The following is a 20,403-nucleotide window of genomic DNA, read 5'->3' as shown; positions in this document are numbered from 1 at the left end:
GAGGGGGCGTGCTGACACCAGCTGGCCAGCTGGGTCAGCAGGAAACGGCTCTGGCCACTTCTTCTGGACACTCGGGGGCCACCGCTCTGTCCTCCTCAGAATGTGTGGCCCTGAACCTCCCAGCACGGGGCAGGGTTCACTGCCTTCACTCAGCAAATGACTGTAACAGAGGGCCGGGTGTGATGGCTCAAGCCTGCAATCCCAGCACTTTGAGAGGTCGAAGCGGGAGGATCACTTGAGCCCAGGAGTTCAAGACCAACGTAGTATAGCAAGACCCTATCTCTACCAAAAAAAAAAAAAAAAACAAAAAAACAAAAAATTAGCCAAGCATGGAGGTACATGCCTGTAATCCCAGCTACTTGGGAGGCTGAGGCAGGAGGATCGCTTGAGCCCAGGAGTTTGAGACCAGCCTGGGTAACACAGCAAGACCCTATCTCTACAAAACGTAATAATAATAATACAAAAATTAGCCAAGCATGGTGGTGCGTGCCTATAGTCCCAGCTACTTGGGAGGCTGAGGCAGAAGCATCGCTTGAGCCCAGGAGTTTGAGACCAGCCTGGGTAGTATAGCAAGACCTTACCTCTACCAAAAAAACAAAAAAAAACAAAAATTAGCCAAGCATGGAGGTACATGCCTGTAATCCCAGCTACTTGGCGGGCTGAAGCAGGAGGATCACTTGAGCCCAAGAGTTTGAGACCAGCCTGGGTAACACAGCAAGACCCTATCTCTACAAAACGTAATAAAATAATAATAATAATAATAATAATAATAATAAAAAAATTAGCCAAGCATGGTGGTGCGTGCCTGTAGTCCCAGCTACTTGGGAGGCTGAGGCAGGAGCATCGCTTGAGCCCAGGAGTTTGAGGCTGCAGTGAGCTCTGATTGCACCACTGCACTCCAGCCGGGGCAACAGAGCAAAACTCTGTCTCCAAAAAAGAAAGGAAAGATTGTAACGGGGGACTGGCGGGGGTTTGGGTCTGCAGAACCGGACACAGCCATGAGCTCCCTGCAGCCCGTGCTGCCCCCTGGGGAGCGGGAGAGGAACTGCTCCCACCGCCACCCAAAAGCCAAGAGCCTGTCCCACCTCCAAACGGACCAGGCTCCCTGGCTCTTTCCGTTCCAACCCTGCTGGCCTGCAACTTGCCAAGTGCGTTTCAACCCGGGGGCCTTTGCACGGGCTGTTCCCAGTGCCGGGAACATCGTGGCCCTCAGGGAGGTGATGAAACATCATCCGCATCAGAGAAGCCAACAGTCACGGGGCGGTTGCCAGGCGCTGTTCTCGGAGCTTTGCAGATTTTAACAAGTTCCTTCCTCTTATCCAGTCTCATCTTGAGGTCTTTGTAAAATGCTGCCATCTCGGCCAGGCTCTCTCTGAGCCCTGGGTGTAAAATAGCCTCCCTCCCCACCCTAGCTGGTTTCCCACCCGCTGCCTGCCTTACCACAGGCTGATGCACCTCGCATTTGACTTAATGAACTTTTAATTTGTAGTAAAATGTGCATAATGTACAATGTATCATTTTAACCATTTTTAAGTGTCCAAGTCAAAGTGCACTAAGTACATTCACCTCTATGTAATTCCAGAACATTTCTTTTTTTTTTCCCCCCAGGCTGGAGTGCAGTGGCGCAATCTCAGCACACTGCAACCTCCGCCTTCCTGGTTCAAGCAATTCTCATGCCTCAGCCTCCCGAGTAGCTGGGATCATAGTCACATGCCACCACACCCAGCTAATTTTTATATTTTTAGTAGAGACAGAGTTTCACCACGTTGGCCAGGCTGGTCTCGAACTCTTGATCTCAAGTGATTCTCTCACCTCAGCCTTCCAAAGTGCTGGGATTGCAGATGTGAACCGCTGAGCCCGGCCTAATTCCAGAACATTTCATCCCCCCTAAAAGAAACCCCGTCCCCATCAGCCACCACTCCCCATCTCCTCTCCCAGCCCTGATGCCCACACATCCCCTTCCTGTCTCTGTGGCTTGGCCTGTCCTGGATATTTCAGAGAAATGGCTCACGCCTGTAATCCCAACACTTTGGGAAGCCAAGGCGGGTGGATCACGAGGTCAGGAGTTTGAGACCAGCTGGACCAAGATGGTGAAATCCTGCCTCTACTAAAAATACAAAAATTAGCCAGGTGCGGTGGCAGGTACCTGTAATCCCAGCTATTTGGGAGGCTGAGGCAGGAGAATCGCTTGAACCTGGGAGGCAGAGGTTGCATTGAGCCGAGATTGCGCCCCTGCACTCCAGCCTGGGCGACAGAGTGAGACTCCGTCTCAAAAAAAAAAAAAAAAAGAAATGGCATCACACACTGTGTGGCCTTTTGTGTCTGGCGTCCCTCATTGAGTGATGGCCTCAAGGTGCATCCATGTTGTACCCTGTGTCAGAGCCTCGTTCTTTTATTTTTATTTACCTTTTTTGAGACGAAGTCTCATTCTGATGCCCAGCCTGGAGTACAAAAGCGCGATCTCGGCCTGTAGCTGGGATTACAGGCACCCGCCACCATGCCTGGCTAATTTTTGTATTTTTAGTAGAGATGGGGTTTCACCATGTTGGCCAGGCTGGTCTTGAACTCCTGAGGTCAGGTGATCCACCCACCTCGGCCTCCCAAAGTGCTGGGATTACAGGCGTGAGCTACCACTACTGCGCCCAGCCCGGCTCCTCATTCTTTTTCTCTTTTTTTTTTTTTTTTTTTTGAGATAGAGTCTTGCTCTGTCACCCAGGCTGGAGTGCAGTGGTGGAATCATAGCTCACTGCAGCCTCGACCTCCAGGGCTCAAGTGATCCTCCCACCTCGGCCTCCCAAGTAGCTGGGACTACAGGTGTGCACCACCACGCCCGGCTAATTTTTGCTTTTTGTAGGGATGGGGTTTCGCCATGTTGCCCAGGCTGGTCTCAAACTCCGGGGCTCAAGTGATCCACCCGCCTCAGCTTCCCAAAGTGCTGGAACTACAGGCACACGCCACCATACCCAGCTAATTTTCATATTTTTTGTAGACACAAGGTTCTGCCATGTTGCCCAGGCTGATCTCAAACTCCTAAGCTCACGAGATCCGCCCACCTCAGCTTCCCAAAGTGCTGGGATTACAGGCAATGAGCCACCACGCCCAGCATCCTTTTCACGGCTGAGTCCTATTCCAGTGTGTGGAGAGGCCATGCTGTGTTTATCTCTTCAATTTTTTTTTTTTTTTTTTTTTTTTTTGAGACAGAGTCTCGCTCTGTCGCCCAGGTTGGAGTGCAGCGACGTGATCTCGGCTCACTGCAAGCTCCGCCTCCCGGGTTCACGCCATTCTCCTGCCTCAGCCTCCGAGTAGCTGGGACTACAGCTGCCCGGCACCACTCCCAGCTAATTTTTTGTATTTTTCATAGAGACGGGGTTTCACCATGTTAACCAGGATGGTCTTGATCTCCTGACCTCGTGATCTGCCCACCTCGGCCTCCCAAAGTGCTGGGATTACAGGCGTGAGCCACCGCGCCCGGCATCCTTTTCACGGCTGAGTCCTATTCCAGTGTGTGGATAGACCACGCTGTGTTTCTCTCTTCATCTTTTGAAGGGGTATTTGGGTGGCTTTCTGGTTTGAGCTGTGAAGAGTGCTGCTAGGAACACTCGTGGACTTTTGCTGACCTATTAATCTTGGCTGCTGTCGCTCGCACTGGACTTTGAGTCTCACGGGGGCGACTGCTTCCGCCTGTGTTATCTCCTGCTGCGTCGGGGCCCAGCTAAGAACCAGACACTGTGGATGCTTAGTAAACGCCTGTTGAGTCCATGAATCCCTCCTACAAGGGCGTCCGAAGGCAGAACAGGGCTGTCCCCAAGCTGTCTGAGGTTGGCCAAGGCTCCTGACCTCTCGGGGACAACTTCGATTTCCAAATCTGTGAAATGGGTCCAAACCACTCCAGTTAAGAGACGACGATCTCCCTTCCTTTGGCATTAGGTAGGAGCGGTGCTGGGGACACGGGGTGGGGAGTTTAACTGCGGCTTGTGGACCCCCCCATTCAGCTCTTCATTTTAACTGACCCATTGCTGGGTGCCAAGCTCTGGTCTAGGTATGAAGGACACTGCGGGGTCAGGGCAGACAGAAATCCCTGCCCACACGGACCTCCTGGTCTGGAGGGGAGAAGAACAAGAAGCCAGAGTATCTCGAAGGGTGACAGTGTGCAAAGCAAGCCAGTCGCCCCTCCCAGGCAGTTGGATGCAGACCTCAGAACAACCTCGACAGTGGGATTGATGGTTTCCACTTCTGCGATTAGGAAAACATGGAGGCTGAGAGAGGGAAAGTGGCCTGCCCCAGATCATACACCGAGGCGGGTGATGGAGCCAATGTGAGCCCAGGTCTCCGCTCTCCTTTCATTTTGGAGTGCAGTGGCGCGATCTCAGCTCACTGCAAGCTCCGCCTCCCGGGTTCACGCCATTCTCCTGCCTCAGCCTCCCGAGTAGCTGGGACTATAGGTGCCCGCCACCTCGCCCGGCTAATTTTTTGTATTTTTAGTACAGACAGGGTTTCACTGTGATCTCGATCTCCTGACCTCGTGATCCGCCTGCCTCAGCCTCCCAAAGTGCTGGATTATAGGCATGAGCCACCGTGCCCGGCCTCCACTCGTTTTTTAAGACGAGGTGTCGCTCTCTTTCCCAGGCTGGAGTGCAGTGGCACAACAATGGTTCATTGCGGCCTCCACCTCTCAGGCTCAAGTGATCCTCCTGCCTCAGCTTCCTGAGTATCTGGGACTACAGGCACGCACCACAACACCTGGCTAATTTTAACACTTTTTTTTTTTTTTTTTTGAGACGGAGTCTCGCTCTGTCACCCAGGCTGGAGTGCAGTGGCCAGATCTCAGCTCACTGCAAGCTCCGCCTCCCGGGTTTATGCCATTCTCCTGCCTCAGCCTCCTGAGTAGCTGGGACTACAGGCGCCCGCCATCTTGCCCGGCTAGTTTTTTTGTATTTTTTAGTAGAGACGGGGGTTTCACCGTGTTAGCCAGGATGGTCTCGATCTCCTGACCTCATGATCCACCCTTGAGCCACCATGCCCGGCCAATTTTAATACTTTTTGTAGAGATGGCGTCTCACTGTGTTCCCCAGGCTGGTCTTAAACTCCTGAGCTCAAGCGATCCTCCTGCCTCGGCCTCCCACGGTGCTGGGATTCTAGGCGAGCCACCACGCCCGGCCTGCTGTCCACTTGAAGGCAGTGTTCCACAGCATGGGGGACCCAGATGAAGGCTGTGTGAAGGCCCATGCGGGACAAGGCCCCCCCCCCACCGGGGCCTTCCCCATCGGACTGGAGCTGTCATTCCCCCACTGCAGGAGATAGACAGCGTGAACACCCAGGCTCGGGCCAGCCCCAGGAGTCCAGGCAGCCCTGGAGTGTGGAGAAGGGAAATAGGCCCGGCTCAGCCCACTGACCCCACTGTCTTCCTGTTCCAGACACGACCGACTTCCAGGAGAGCTTTGTCACCTCTGGCGTGTTCAGCGTCACCGAGCTTATCCAAGTGTCCCGGAGTGAGTGTTCCTGTCAGCCCAGAGCTGGGTCCTGGAGAGGGGAGGAGGCCGCAGGGAGGAAGGAGCTCACCCCCTCACCCTACTCCTTGTCGTTTCCAGACACCCACTGTGTTATCAAGCCAAGGTTCCTAGAAAGGGAGGGGGCCAGGCCCTTCCCAGAGCCCAAGGTCAGGGCTCCCTCCCACCTCCCCAGGAAACAGAATCCAAATGCTGGATGGCAACTAAGGAACCTTCTGCCCCAGCATCCTTCCTCCTCCCTGGGGCCTCCACTGTCCTGTCCCAGGAGACCCCAGAGGACCCCCCCCACCCCCGCTCCTCCTGTCCCCTTGCTTTCCCTGCTGACCTGCTGGGGACCCAGCGAATTCCATCCCACACTGTCTGAATCCCACCCCAGCAAGTCCTGGGCGCTGTCCTTCTTTAGCCCTGACTGACACTCTCCCTGTCCAGATCCACAGAGCCTGGCCTCGAGCTCTGGCTATGCCTCTGCCTCACAGTGTGCTCTTGACCTCTCCCCATGACCTTGGTCCTCTGATCCATAGAATAAAACTGGTTTCAGCCACCCAGGAACTGGGCCAATATGGGAAGGGGGTCCCCCTTTGGACTGCACCCAATGGCTTTCCCTACCTCTAAAGCAAACCACAGCACAGGACACTGCTTCCTGCCTCACTCTCCTCTCTCACCCTCTGCAGCACCTGTGGTGACCGGAACAGGACCCAACTTCTCCCTGGGGGAGCTGCAGGGGCACCTGGCATACGACCTGAACCCAGCCAGCACTGGCCTGAGAAGAACGCTGCCCAGCACCTCCTCCAGTGGGTAAGTACCCAAGTCCCCACCTCTGGGCATTTCACAACCCCATTCATCAGCCCATCCCCTCTGGTCCGAGCCGACTCATTCCTCTCCCTGGAATACCTCTTTTCACAATTCACCTGGCCTGAGAAACTCCTATTCATCCTTCAAAACCCAGCCAGCCCCATGTGCCTCTTCCCCTAGCCCTGACAGCCCACGGTGGGCTCCCCCAGCCTCAAATCCTGCTGGCTCAGCCAGCCCTTAGGACGCCCCCCCGCCCCCGGAGAATGCAGACACAGGCTCTTGCTGAGATATGCTGTGTGACCTCGAGCGGGTCACATTGTGCCTCAGTTTCCCCATCCATAAAATGGGATCATACCCCTAACAGGCAGTTCTGAGAACTACAGGTGGTCAGGGGATTAGCCAGGCTGCCTGGGTTTTGGTCTCCACCATGCTAGCTTGGTGTCCGACCTCTGCTGAGACCCTCCCTGCCTTGGCCCGGGTGTCCCATCCAAGCAATGGTTGGAACAGGGGTTCATTGGGAATGGGCTGAACGCCCGCGGCTCCCGCGATGTCTCGCGGGACCACCTCCCTCGCCCTGCCCACTTAAGGACCGGAAGTAGCAAAGCCCGCGGCCGCGCCCCCCGCCCCCGCGTCTCCCTGGTAACCAGCCTCTCCCCCTCCCTCGCCCATAAGGAGCAAGCGGCACAAATCGGGCTCGATGGAGGAAGACGTGGACACGAGCCCCGGCGGCGATTACTACACTTCGCCCAGCTCGCCCACGAGTAGCAGCCGCAACTGGACGGAGGACATGGAAGGAGGTAGGGCTGGTGGCGGGGGCGGAGCCGGCCTTCCGGTCGGAGTTACCGCGGTGGGAACTACGTCTTCCGGCAGCCACTGCGCGGGCGCCGCAGGGCAGGAAGCCAGCCTGGAGCCGCGGGGCCTCCTGGGAATGGTAGTCGCATCGAGCTGCGCGTGGCTGGAAGTACGGTCCGGGCTCGCGTTCTCGGATCTCTTTGGTTCTGCTGAGGCTGGAGAGGGCAGAGACTGTTCCGTCTGACTTTCCTGCCCTCCATCCTTGAAAGCCACATCTGTGTGGGGTCCCCGAGCTGCAGGATGGACTAGTAGTTACTCTGATCAACAGGGCGTCTCCTCCTGGGATCTGTCATAGAATCCCTCTTCTGTAAGGACCCGTTTGTCCTCTTCCCCGCTAGAAGATCCTGAGATGCTGGATCCCTTCTCATTGGGGTCCTTCTTGAAGTTACTTTTTTTTTTTGAACCAGGTTCGCATCTCCATGGGATCTTTCTCCGTGTGGTTCTGTAGGAGACTCGTCTCTTTTCTGTAGGGTCTCCATTCCCACGGCGTCCTTTTCCAGGAAGATTTTATCCTCTTGCTTTTCTGTCTTCAGAAGGGTCCTCTCTGGAGTGTCTTTCTTCCTTTCTTTTCTTTTCTTTTCTTTTCTTTTTCTTTCTTTCTTTCTTTTTCCTTCCTTCCTTCCTTCCTTCCTTCCTTCCTTTCTTCCTTCCATCCTTCCTTCCTTCCTTCCCTCTCTCTTTCTTTCTTTTCTTTCTTTTCTTTTCTTTCTTTCTTTTCTTTCTTGTTTCGCTCTTGTTACCCAGGCTGGAGTGCAGTGGTGCAATCTCGGCTCACTGCAACCTCCGCCTCCCGGGTTCAAGCAATTATCCTACCTCAGCCTCCCAAGTAACTGAGATTACAGGCACGCACCACCACTGGGATTACAGGCACGCACCACCACGCCCGGCTAATTTTTTGTATTTTTAGTGGAGACGAGGTTTCTCCATGTTGGTCAGGCTGTTCTCGAACTCCTGACCTCAGGTAATTCACCTGCCTCCGCCTCCAAAGTGCTGGGATTACAGACGTGAGCCACCGCTCCCAGCCTCCTTTTTTTTTTTTTTTTGAGATGGAGTCCCAGTCTGTTGCCCAGGCTGGAGTGCAGTGGCACAACCTCGGCTCACTGCAATCTCTGCTTCCCGGGTTCAAGCGATTCTCCTGCCTCAGCCTCCTGAGTAGCAGGGATTACAGGCGCGTGTGCCATCACACCCGGCTAATTTTTGTATTTTTAGTAGAGACGGGGTTTCACCCTGTGGGCCAGGCTGGTCTTGAACTCCCGACCTCAAGTGATCTGCCTGCCTAGGCCTCCCAGAGTGCTGGGATTCCAGGCATGAGGCACCACGCCTGGCCTGGGGTGTCGTTCTTATAGAGTTCCTGTTCTTTAGGGTCAGCAGCTTCACAGGGTCTTTTTTCCATTGAACGCCAGCTCCTTAGGATTATGTGTATTCCCTGTCTCCCCAAGCGCTTTCTCTAAAGATTTCCCTTATTTGGGGTCCGCATCTCCACTACAGTTCTCATCTAAAGAATCACTTTCGGGCCGGGCGCGGTGGCTCAAGCCTGTAATCCCAGCACTTTGGGAGGCCGAGACGGGTGGATCACGAGGTCAGGAGATCGAGACCATCCTGGCTAACACGGTGAAACCCCGTCTCTACTAAAAAAAAATACAAAAAACTAGCCGGGCGAGGTGGCGGGCGCCCGTAGTCCCAGCTACTCGGGAGGCTGAGGCAGGAGAATGGCATAAACCCGGGAGGCGGAGCTTGCAGTGAGCTGAGATCCGGCCACTGCACTCCAGCCTGGGCGACAGAGCGAGACTCCGTCTCAAAAAAAAAAAAAAAGAATCACTTTCGCTCTAAGGTCCTGCTCTCTGGCCAGCCGGCACCCGTGACTTTCAGGAAACTGTGCAAAATGGCCTGTGGGCTTGTGTCACGCTGAAGAGGGTGTCCCTGGCATCCATCCTCAGATTCTCAGCCGACTTTGTGCCCCTAAATTTTGCAAGCATTGCTCTGTGCAGTACCTTATCCTCAAGGGCCCCGGGGGCAGCCCAGTGGATACATGCGTGGGGTCCGTAGTCCACCTACGGGGGTCTGTAGCTCAGCCCTTGCAGCCTCCTAGTGACTCAAGGTTTCTGAGCCTCCCTCGCCCTGCCCACTTAGGGACCCGGTTTCCTCATCTGTAAAATGGGTGTGTTAGTACCTGCAGTACTGCTTGCCTGGGGTTGTCATGGGAATTAAGTGAATTAATGCATCTCATGTCCATAAAACAGGCCTGGCACATAACACATAGGCACCCGATAAATGTGGAAATTTGTGGCTTTGTTTTTGAGACAGTCTCACTCTAGCCAGGCTGGAGTGTGGTAGCACGATCATGGCGCACTGCAGCCTCAACTTCCCCGGCTTAAGCGATCCTCCCACCTCCTGCCTAATTTTTTTCCTTTCCTTTTTTTTTTTTTTTTTTTTTTTTAAGAGATGGAGTCTCACTCTGTCACCCAGGCTGGTCTCAGACTCCTGGGCTCAGGTGATTCTCCCACCCCAGCCTCCTGAAGTTCTGGGATTATAGGCACGAGCCATTGCATCCAACCAGATTTGTTTTGTCTCCCTTCTTCCTCTCTCTCCTCCCTGTACCCATGGGGCCTCGTTTATTGTTATATTTGAGACAGGGTCTTCCTCTGTCACTCAGGTTGGAGTGCAGTGGTACAGTCACAGCTCACTGCAGCCTCGACCTCCCAGGCTCATGTGATCCTCCTGCCTCAGCTTCCCAACTATCTGGGATTACAGGTGCATACCACCATGCCCTGTTAATTTTTTTAATTTTTTGGTAGAGATGGGGGTCTCACTGTGTTGCCTAAGCTGGTCTTGAACTCCTGACTTCAAGTGATCCTCCCGCCTTGTCCTCCCAAAGCGTTGGGATTCCAGGTGTGAGCCATCATGCTGGGCCCCTCTTTTTCTTTTCTTTTTTTTTTTTTTTTTTTTTTTTTTTTTTTTTTTTTTTGAGATGGAGTCTTGCTCTGTCGCCCAGGCTGGAGTGCAGTGGCAAGATCTCAGCTCACTGTAACCTCTGCCTCCCGGGTTCAAGCGATTCTCCTGCCTCAGCCTCCCAAGTCGCTGGGGTTACGGGCATGCACCACCACGCCCGGCTAATCTTTATCTTTTTAGTAGAGACGGTGTTTCACCACGTTGGCCAGGCTGGTCTCAAACTCCTGACCTCAGGTGATCCACCCACCTCGGCCTCCCAAAGTGCTGGGATGACAGGCGGGAGCCACTGCACCTGGCCACCTGTAGGATTTTTAGAAGCAGTATAACATTAGGACCAAGAAGTCAGACTCAGGCATTGGAGAGACCTGGGTTCACATCCCAGCCCTGCCCGTATCTGGCTCTGTGTGCTATGTAACCTGGGGCACGTCATTTAACTTCTCTAAGCCTCAGTTTCTTCATCTTCACGATGAGGGTGATGTGAATAATTGTTCTTTAGGAACTACGGGAGGAGGAAGGGGTAGGACATGTGTGAAGCAACCGTCTGGCCCAGGCGACATACCCGGGAAACGGGAGGTCATCGTTGTCGGTGTCTTTATAACATTCCTGTCTCTTTCTGGGGCTCTCAGACGCATCTGGTTGTGACATTTCGGGTGCGAAGGCCCCTCCCTCCCACAGTGTGGGCTCCCAGAGCAGGAACATCCCTAGAGAGTCTCCATCTCTCAGGGGACCTGCCTCAGTATTTATGAGGTTCTTTTGTTTGTTCGTTGTTTTTGTTTTGAGATGGAGTCTTGCTTGTTTTGAGAGATCATGCCAGTGCACGCCAGCCTGGGCAACAGAGCGAGACTATGTTTCCAAAAAAAAAAAAAAAAGTCACTTCTGGTTTTTTTTTTTTTTTTTTTTTTTTTTTTGAGACAGAGTTTCACTCTTGTCACCCAGGCTGGAGTGCAATGGTGCGATCTTGGCTCCACCTCCTGGGTTCAAGTGATTCTTCTGACTCAGCCTCCCGAGTAGCTGGGACTACAGGCATGCACCACCACAACCAGCTAATTTTTGTATTTTTAGTAGAGACGGAGTTTCACTATGTTGGCCAGGCTGGTCTTGAACTCCTGACCTCAAGTGATCCGCGGACCTCAAGTGATCTGCCCGTCCTAGCCTCCCAAGGTGCTGGGATTACAGGCGTGAGACACACCAGGCCCAGCCATCACTTCTCATTAACTCTGGAATTGATGAGGCTGTTGGAATGTAAACCGCACGCCAATTAAAGTGAAAGACCACCTCTGTGATGAGCCAAAGCATCCCTGAGAGGAAAACTCATAGCTTTAAGTCTATTTTAGGAGAGGAGAAAGGTGAAAAATAAAGAATCTAGCTTTCAACTGAGAAAACTCAAAAAGAAAACATTTCAAGAGAGAGGAAATGTTAGAGTCTCTGAAGCGCCGTCGGACTTTTCTTCCCGGCTGCTCGCCGGCAACCCCTTCCACTGGGGAAAGACGGGATAGCAATGGGAGAGGACAGAGAGGAAGCCTCCACCAGCTTCTGCTGTGTGATCAGGAATCAGAGAGCGAGCAGGGAATGTCAGAGGAGGTCTGTGCTCCTGCAGCTTCCACTTGATTGCCTCAGGGGATGGCAAACTCACTCCCTCCTGAGGGTTGCATCCTCCGTGTAAAGCCCTCCTGTGTGCTGGCCCTACCTGAGGCCCTGGGGACACAGAGATGATCCAACCCACTCCTGTCCCTACCTTCCAGGGGCTAACAGCCTAGGGAGGGAGATGGGTTCTTACCCAGGTCACTACAGCCCAGAGGAGGAGGCACAGAGGACAGTCAGGGGGCACAGGGGGACCCTGATAAAGCCTGGAAGAAAAGGGAAGACTTCCCAGAGGAGGAGAATCAGGGTGACAGCAGTGAGGAGCTCGGGCAACTGGCTTCTCTGCATTTCCAGCTGTGTGACTTTTGGCAGGTTCCTTAACCTCTCTGCCCCTCCGTTTCCTCTGCTGTAGGATCAGGTTGATGGCCAGGTGCAGTGGCTTACAACTGTAATCCTAGCAACATGGCAAGACCCCAACTCTACTTAAAAAAAAAAAAAATTAACATGGCATAGTGGCGTACACCTGTAGTCCCAGCTACTTGGGAGGCTGAGGTGGGAGGATTGCTTGAGACGGGAGGTCAGAGCTTCCGTGAGCTATCATCATGCCACTGCACTCCATCTAGGGCAACAGAGAAAGACCCTGTCTCAAAACAAAAAAGAAGAAAAGAAAAAGGAAAAAAAAAGAAAAAAGGCTCACCTATAATCCCAGCACTTTGGGAGGCCGAGGCAGGCAGATCACTTGAGGTCAGGAGTTCGAGACCAGCCTGGGCAATGTGGTGAAACCCCGTTTCTACTAAAAATACAAAAAATTAGCCAGGCGTGGTGGCGGGCGCCTATAATCCCAGCTACTCGGGAGGCTGAGGCAGGAGAATGGCTTGAACCTGGGAGGCGAAGGGTGCAGTGAGCCGAGATCGCGCCACTGCACTCCAGCCTGGGCCACAAGAGCGAAACTCCATCTCAGAAAACTCTGGCTCGATATCGCAGTGAAGAGAAAACACTAGAAGAATTTTTTTTTTTTTTTTTTTTTTTTTTGAGACCGAGTCTCACTCTGTCGCCCAGGCTGGAGTGCAGTTGTGCGATCTTGGCTCACCACAACCTCCGCCTCTTGGGTTCACGCCGTTCTCCTGCCTCAGCCTCCCAAGTAGCTGGGACTACAGGCGCCCACCACCATGCTCGGCTAACTTGTATTTTTAGTAGAGACGGGGTTTCACCACGTTGGCCAGGATGGTCTCGATCTCCTGACCTTGTGATCCGCCAGCCTCGGCCTCCCAAAGTTCTGGGATTACAGGCGTGAATCACCACGCCCGGCCAAACACTGGAAGAATTTTAACACCCATGGCCCAGGGCTGGACGTAAAGCACGCACTTGGGGTGTGAGAGCTGGGTTTATTATTAATTCGTGGCTAAGCTACAACCGGGATGATTTAAGTGGATTTATCCGCAGGGAAAATGATGGGAGGGCATTCCCAGAAGGGAGAATCGTGGTTTCGGGAGTTGCACTGTGGATGCTTGGGGCCAGATCATCCTCTGGGGCGGGGCCGTCTTGGGCACTGTTGGGTGCTGTGCAGGGTTCATGGCCTCCGCCCACTCCGTGTCAGGAGCACCCCCCAGTGGTGACAACCATAAATGTCCCCAGATCTGGCCAAACGTCTTTTGAGGGCAGAGTCTCCCCTATATATGGCCAGTGGCATATGCAAAGGGCCTAAACCGAGCAGGGAGAAGGTGGGTGACCCCTGGTCTGGGCCACTTTTTTTTTTTTTTCTTTTTGAGACAGGGTCTCTGCCTGTCGCCCAGGCTGGAGTGCGGTGTCACAATCTTGACTCACTGCAACCTCCGCCTCCCAGGTTCAAGTGATTCTCCTGCCTCAGCCTCCCGAGTAGCTGGGATTACAGGCGCCCGCCACCACAACCGGCTAATTTTTGTGTTTTTAGCAGAGGCGGGTTTTCACCATGTTGGCCAGGCTGGTCTGGAACTCCTGACCTCAGGTGATCCACCCGCCTCGGTCTCATCTCCCAAAGTGCTGGGATTACAGGCGTGAGCCACTGCACCCAGCCTTCCCCCCCGCCCCCAAATAGCGACTTGCTGTGTCGCTCAGGATGGAGTGCGGTGGTGCAATCTCCGCCCTCTGGGCTCAAGCTGTCCTCCTTCCAAGCCTCCCAAGTAGCTGGGACTACAGGCACTCACCAACACACCTGGCTATTTTTTGCATTTTTTTTTTTTTTGTAGAGACAGGGTTCCCTGTGTTGCTCAGGCTAGTCTTAAACTCCTGGGCTCAAGGGATCTTCCTGCCTCTGCTTCCCAAAGTGCTGGGATGGCAGGTGTGAGCCACCACACCCAGCTGGCTCTATGTCCCTTCCCAACATTTTAGTCCCAGACAGCCCTGCGGAGGGGACTGGCAGGCTCCTCATTTTGCAGAAGGAAACCCCGAGGCTCAGAGAGGTGACGTCACCCGCTCCAGGTCACCCCCGCAGGAAGCAGGTGCACAGGGACACAGAACCACGTGGCCGTTCCCAGCGGCCCCACTCAGGGCACCTCGCTCTCTTTGTTTTATGGGACATCTGCGATGTCCTAAGCTGGGTTATTTCCCCTCCCCGGCAACACTGAGATCTGGGCTGCCCCAGCCATCAGTTGACAAGTGGGGAAACTGAGGCCCAAAGGTCCCACAGCAAGGAAGGGGCAGAGCCCTGAGCTTACGCCCAGTGCTTCCTGGGCCTCTTCCCATCGCTGTGGCCTGCATCGATAAACATTTCGCAGCCTCTGAAGTCCCAAGGAGGATGCCTCAGAACAGGCCTGGCCCCTGGGCTGGAGTGGGGTTCCTGAGGTTCCCAGCTGTAACCTCGTTGCTGGACCGAGGCAAGGGCCAGGGGGCCCAAGGGAAGGGCCAGAGGGGCCGGGGGCATGGAAGGTTCAGGCTTACTGCTGCAGCCTGCAAGGTGGTCCCAGGCTGGGTGCTTCCGCAGAGGGAGGACACAAAACAGGAACCCAGGCGGGCAGGGTCTCTCCCGAAGGTGCCCTTGGCCCCTGGCCACCACCCTGGGATGTTCCTCCTCCTCCTGTGCTTCCTCCCCCTCCTCCTCCTCCTCCTCCTCCCCGGCCTTTCCAGCTTCCTGTCTAGACAGTCCCCAATTAGCCGCTCATTAAGGGGGTTAAGCTGATTAGAGCAGTTCTCCCTTCCTCTGGCAGCCTTGGGGCCTTTTCTCCGGGCAGTGCTCAGCCAGCCCCCCACCCTGAGGCTCACAAAGGCCTGGGGTGGATCCTGCCAGGCAAGACCCCCACAGCACGCCTCCAGGCCCCACATTCCAGCCTCTAGGCTCTGCCCGCTTGGGGCCTGGGCCAGGAGTGCCCTTTCTCCTGGCCGCCTCCCCCGAGGCCTCCCTGCTTACCCGGCTGCGTGGGGTGGAGGGAAGGCGTCTTCGAGCAGCCCCCCGGTGCTTTGTTTTTGCTGCTGGTGTAGCCCCCACTTGAAGGTGACACAGGCCCCATCCACAGGCAGTTACTACACAGGGCAGGGCAGGCAGCCCCCATCCATTCCTCTCCTCTGTCACCCTGGGCTTCCCCCATCCCTTTTATTTTTTGAGTCAGAATCTCGCTGTGTTGCCCAGGCCGGAGTGCAGTGGCATGATCTCAGCTCACTGCAACCTCTGCCTTCCAGATTCAAGCGATTCTCCTGCCTCAGCCTTGCAAATAGCTGGGACTGGGACTACAGGCACCCACCACCACACCCAGCTAATTTGTGTATTTTCAGTAGAGATGGAGTTTCACCATGTTGGCCAGGCTGGTCTCGAACTTCTGACCTCAAGTGATCCTCCAAGCCACCGAGCCCGGCCTGCCCATCCCTTTTGGAGCGTGGCCTGGGGAGGGACAGAGTTGGGTTCCAACTCCACCTCCACCCCCGCTTGGTTCTATTGCTTTAGGTGAGTAACTTCTCCCATCAGGCCTCAGCCTCCACATCTGTGAAATGGGTGCAGCTCCTGTAAGCTCTGCACAGGGCAGCTGTGAGGACCAGATTATGCGAGGAGGCTAGTGCCTTCACAGAAGGTCCTCACCCAGGGCAGTGCTGCCCCACCCCCAGGGACACTGGCTGGTGTCTGGGGACATCTGTGGTTGTCACAATTGGGGGTGCTCTTGACATGGAGTGGGTGGAGGCCAGGGACGCTGCTCAGCACCCAGCAGTGCCCAGGACAGCCCCTCCCCAGAGAACGAGCCAGCCCCAATGTCTACGGTGCTGAGGCTGAGAAACCTGTGTTAATTAATGTGAAAAAAAAAAAACTGAGGCTGGGCACGGTGGCTCATGCCTGTAATCCCAGCACTTTGGGAGGCCAAGGCTGGAGGATCACTTGAGCCCAAGAGTTTGAGAACACAGGGAAACCCTGTCTCTACAAAAAAATACCAAATGGGCTGCACGTGGTGGTATGTGCCTGTGGTCCCAGCTATGGAGAGGCTGAGGTTGGGAGGATCTCTTGAGCCCAGGAGATCAAAGCTGCAGTGAGCTATGGTTGCCCCACTGCGCTCCAGACTGGGCAACAGAGTGACACCCTGTCTTAAAAAAAAAAAGTCTGTGCAGTGAGCTGAGATCCGGCCACTGCACCCCAGCCTGAGTGACAGAGCAAGACTCCATCTCAAAAAAAAAAAAAAAGGCCGGGCGCGGTGGCTCAAGCCTATAATCCCAGCACTTTGGGAGGCCAAGACGGGCGGATCACGAGGTCGGGAGATCGAGACCATCCTGGCTAACACGGTGAAACCCCGTCTCTACTAAAAAATACAAAAAACTAGCCGGGCGAGGTGGCGGGCGCCTGTAGTCCCAGCTACTCGGGAGGCTGAGGCAGGAGAATGGCGTGAACCCGGGAGGCGGAGCTTGCAGTGAGCTGAGATCCGGCCACTGCACTCCAGCCTGGGCGACAGAGCGAGACTCCGTCTCAAAAAAAAAAAAAAAAAAAAAAGGTCTGCCCCCCACTCATACCAGAATAAACTCTCAGTGGGGCAGACGGTGTAAACCAGGGGACCCCCAGCTCCTGGGATTCACCTCCTCTCTCCCTCCCACTCAGGGTGTGGATTTCAACATGTGCAGCCTCCTGGGACCTCAGCAGGGCCGAGGATCATGGGACGCAGAGTCTCTTGGGGGTCCATGGAATCCTCTAAGCCAGGGGGTTTTACCTAGGGGTGATCCTGCCCCCAGGGGACACTGGGTGACATCTGAGGACGTTTGTGGTTGTCACGACTGCAGGGTGGCCCTAGCATGGAGGGTGGGTCCAGGGACACCTGGGAGGCCAGGGACACCGCTCAGCACCCTGCAGTGCCCAGGATGGCCCCACCCCAGAGAACGATCCAGTCCCCAGAGAACGATCCAGTCCCAAATGTCTACAGAGCCCAGAGGAGGCCTTGGTGCACTGTCAACGCCCAGTGGTCACTGCTGTCCTCAGCAGATTCATGACCTGCGTCGGTGCTTCTGTCCACTCCACGCGCCCTGCGTAGGGCCCCCTGCTGACCCCAGACCCTAGAGGCCCAGCAAGAGTGGGCCTTGGCCCCCTTGGGGGGCAGGCATTTCAGTGGGAGATGGGCTTGTTTGTTGAGCACACAGATGGCTGCCCTGACAGGGGTGATGAGGGCCTTTCGTTAAATACAGAGAGGAGGTCAGATGGGCGCGTGTGTTAAACAGACATGAAGAAGCTCCGACGGGGGAGCCCGCGGGCCTGCGTGCTCCCTACAGTCAATATTCTCAGACGGGGCATGCAGGATGCGGGGCGGGGCATACGGATGTGTTCCCTGAGAGGAAAGATGGCCACTGAGATGGGTGGGGGACGCACAGGCCCGCTGGCTGAACAGGGAGGTCCCACCGGGGTCCCAGGCATGCCTGCTGGACAGACGGAGGATGCTTGGAGGCAGGGTGCAGAGTCAGTGTCTGCAGAGCCTGCCGGGAGCATGCTGGGTTATTCTTTCTCGCAGTGCCTGGGCTGCGCTCCCCCCTCCTTCCTGCCCTGCCCTGGCTCCCGCTGGCCCCATCTCAGGAAGCTCTAGCAGTGTCTGCAGGGATGTGGCGGCGGGGGGTGGAGTCTGAGCCAGACTATTTCCATCCAGGACAAGCTGTTCTAGGAAATCCTCCTAAGTGAGCGTCTGACAACCCTAACCTCATTCCCGCCGTGGCCCGCGCCTGCAGGGAGCTGCCAGCCCCTACACACACTCATACACGCTTGCACACACACGTGCATGCTCATTCATATATGCACGCACCTGTGCAAGGCATGCACACATATGTATGCGTGCATGCTTGCACACACGTGTACATGTGTGTGCATGCATGCACGCACACATGGACATGAACATGCAGGTGCGGGCACACACGTGTGCATGTATTCACATGCACATTGCACACGCATATGCGCATTCACATGCATAGACACATGCACAGACATGCACGCATGCATACATGTATGTGCACACACAGGCATGCACACATACACAGACATGAACGTGCATGTGCAGGCATACACATGCAGGCATGCACACGTGCACAAACGCTCACATGTGTACACACATGTACACAGACGTGCACGCATACGTGCATCTATGCACATGCGTGCAGGCATACACACATACATGCATGCACATGTATGTATTCGCATGCACACGTGCACAGGCATACATACCCACACATACATGCCGACAGGACCAGCCCGGCCTCCCTGCCTCCAGGCCACTCTCATTCCTGCCACATCCTCCTGCCCTAGAAAAGCCCAGGCCTGGCTGCTGGGGCCCAGCTTGGTCACAGACTTCATGGCATCCCACTGGGCAGTGGGGCCTCTCTGGATGGCTCAGCCTCCATGCCCAGGGCCTCCGGAGTGTTCCCCCGTGAGTGTTCACAGACTGGGCATGAGTGGAGGCGTCATCCTTCCTGCCCCCCGTGTGGGTGTCCTGGGTGCCAGTCTCCTCCAGAGCCGGGTGTTCCCGGGTCCCCGCAAACTGCTGACCTGCTTCTGGGATGTGTCCCGGCGACACCTTCACTCCTCACAGCATGATGTGTGCAGGGCCGTGGGACAGCTGGTTCCATAGCGACAAAAGTAGATGAAGAGCCGCGTGTCCCCCCGGCTGGGTCCTGGATCTGGGCTCCCTCTGGGCTGCAGCCATCAGAGAGGACAGAAGTTCCCTGAGTGGTAACCCCATTCGGGGAAGGATACAGCGATGCTGGGAGGACAGAGGAGGTGGGGACAGGGCTGGGAAGGGGCTGTGCCACACAGATGCCTGGAGGTACCTGTGGAACCGTCAGCAGGAGACCCAAAACACGGTGACACCCTCACCGTTTCTCATCAGGGCATCACCCGGGGACACCAGGTCACATTTGGGGACATCTATGGTTGTCACCGCTGAGGGGTGCTCCTGGCGTGGAGTGGGTGAAGGCCAAGGATGCTGCTCAGCACCCTGCAGTGCCCAGGACAGCCCTCCACAGAGACCGATCTGGCCCGCATCAGCAGTGTCGAGACTGAGAAATCCTGTGCGAATTATTTGGAAATACTGAGTTATGTCACTGCTCACACCAGACACCAGGAGAAGCTCCTGACAGGGCAGACGGTAGAAACCAGGGGGACCCCAGCTCCTGGGGTTCACCTCTTCTCTCCCTCCTCACTCGGTGTGGATTTCAGTGTGTGCAGCCTCCTGGGACCTCAGCAGGGCAGAGGATCATGGGACACAGTCTCATGGAGGGTCCATGGGATCCCCTAACCCAGAAGGTCTCACCCACAGGTGATTCTTCCCCAGGGTACTTTTGGTGATGTCTGGGGACATCTGTGGTTGTTACAACTGGGGGGTGCTCCTGGCATGAAATGGGTGGTGGCCAGGGACACTGCTCAGCACCCTGCAGTGCCTAGGAGAGCCCCACCCCAGAAAGCGATCCGGCCCCAGTGTCCGCAGTGCCCACCTGAGACACCCTGGAGGTAAGGAACTCCAAGGGCCAGGTCGAAGGGATGCTAAACTCATCACCCTGTTTGGATGGTCTCAGTAGATATGTTTTACCTTCAAAGAAATGTAAAAATCCTTTCTAAAACTGTGGCTCTCCAGGGCACGCCTCCCTGAGATTCCATTTCCAGGGATAGGGTAGGGCCCAGGACACTGCATTTTTCAGGCGAGATGTGATCCTTAGCCCTCACTTGAAAAAGCTTCCCTGGGGCCAGGTGCTGTGGCTCACGCCTGTAATCCCAGCACTTTGAGAGACCAAGGCAAGGGGATCGCTTGAGGCCAGGAGTTTGAGACCAGCCTGGGCAACATAGCAAGACCTCGTCTCTAAAAAAAATATTTCCTGGGCATGATGGTGCATGGCTGCGGTCCCACCTACCTGGGAGGCTGAGGTGGGAGGATCACTTAAGCCCAGGAAGTTGAGGCTGCAGTGAGCTGTGGTCGTGCCCCTGCACTCCAGCCTGGGTGACAAATAAATTGGCCGGACGCAGTGGCTCATGCCTGTAATCCCAGCACTTTGGGAGGCCAAGGTGGGCGGATCACCTGAGGCTAGGAGTTGGAGACCAGCCTGGCCAATATGGTGAAACCCCGTCTCTACTAAAAATACAAAAATGACCCAGGCGTGGTGGCAGGCGCCCGTAATCCCAGCTACTCAGGAGGCTGAGGCAGGAGAATTGCTTGAACCTGGGAGGCGGAGCTTGCAGTGGTCCGAGATCACGCCATTGCACTCCAGACAGGGTGACAGAGCAAGACTCTATCTCGGCCGGGCGCGGTGGCTC

General features: G+C 55.3%; 2 protein-coding genes across 7 annotated transcripts in view; one reads left to right on the top strand and one right to left on the bottom strand.

Moving 5' to 3' along the window:
- Window positions 1–3,985, bottom strand: part of TLE5 (TLE family member 5, transcriptional modulator) — a 392,013-nt gene extending 388,028 nt beyond the window's left edge. Inside the window, exon 1 of the mRNA XM_050770849.1 lies at window positions 3,981–3,985. The gene's annotated coding sequence lies outside the window, so the exon portion shown is untranslated. The remainder of the gene's footprint in view (window positions 1–3,980) is intronic.
- The window catches only part of NFIC (nuclear factor I C), a 113,641-nt gene that overhangs the window by 70,012 nt on the left and 23,226 nt on the right, over window positions 1–20,403 (top strand). For all 6 annotated transcript variants that reach the window (XM_050770430.1, XM_050770432.1, XM_050770429.1 and 3 more), the window contains exons 4-6: window positions 5,415–5,489; window positions 6,179–6,302; window positions 6,972–7,096. In XM_050770430.1, coding sequence (XP_050626387.1) covers window positions 5,415–5,489; window positions 6,179–6,302; window positions 6,972–7,096 — 324 coding nt within the window. The remainder of the gene's footprint in view (window positions 1–5,414; window positions 5,490–6,178; window positions 6,303–6,971; window positions 7,097–20,403) is intronic.

Source organism: Macaca thibetana, chromosome 19 (assembly GCF_024542745.1).
Source record: "Macaca thibetana thibetana isolate TM-01 chromosome 19, ASM2454274v1, whole genome shotgun sequence".
Classification (NCBI taxonomy): domain Eukaryota; kingdom Metazoa; phylum Chordata; class Mammalia; order Primates; family Cercopithecidae; genus Macaca; species Macaca thibetana.
The sequence above is the reverse complement of the archived record's forward strand: the minus strand, read 5'-3'. Positions and strand labels throughout refer to the sequence as shown.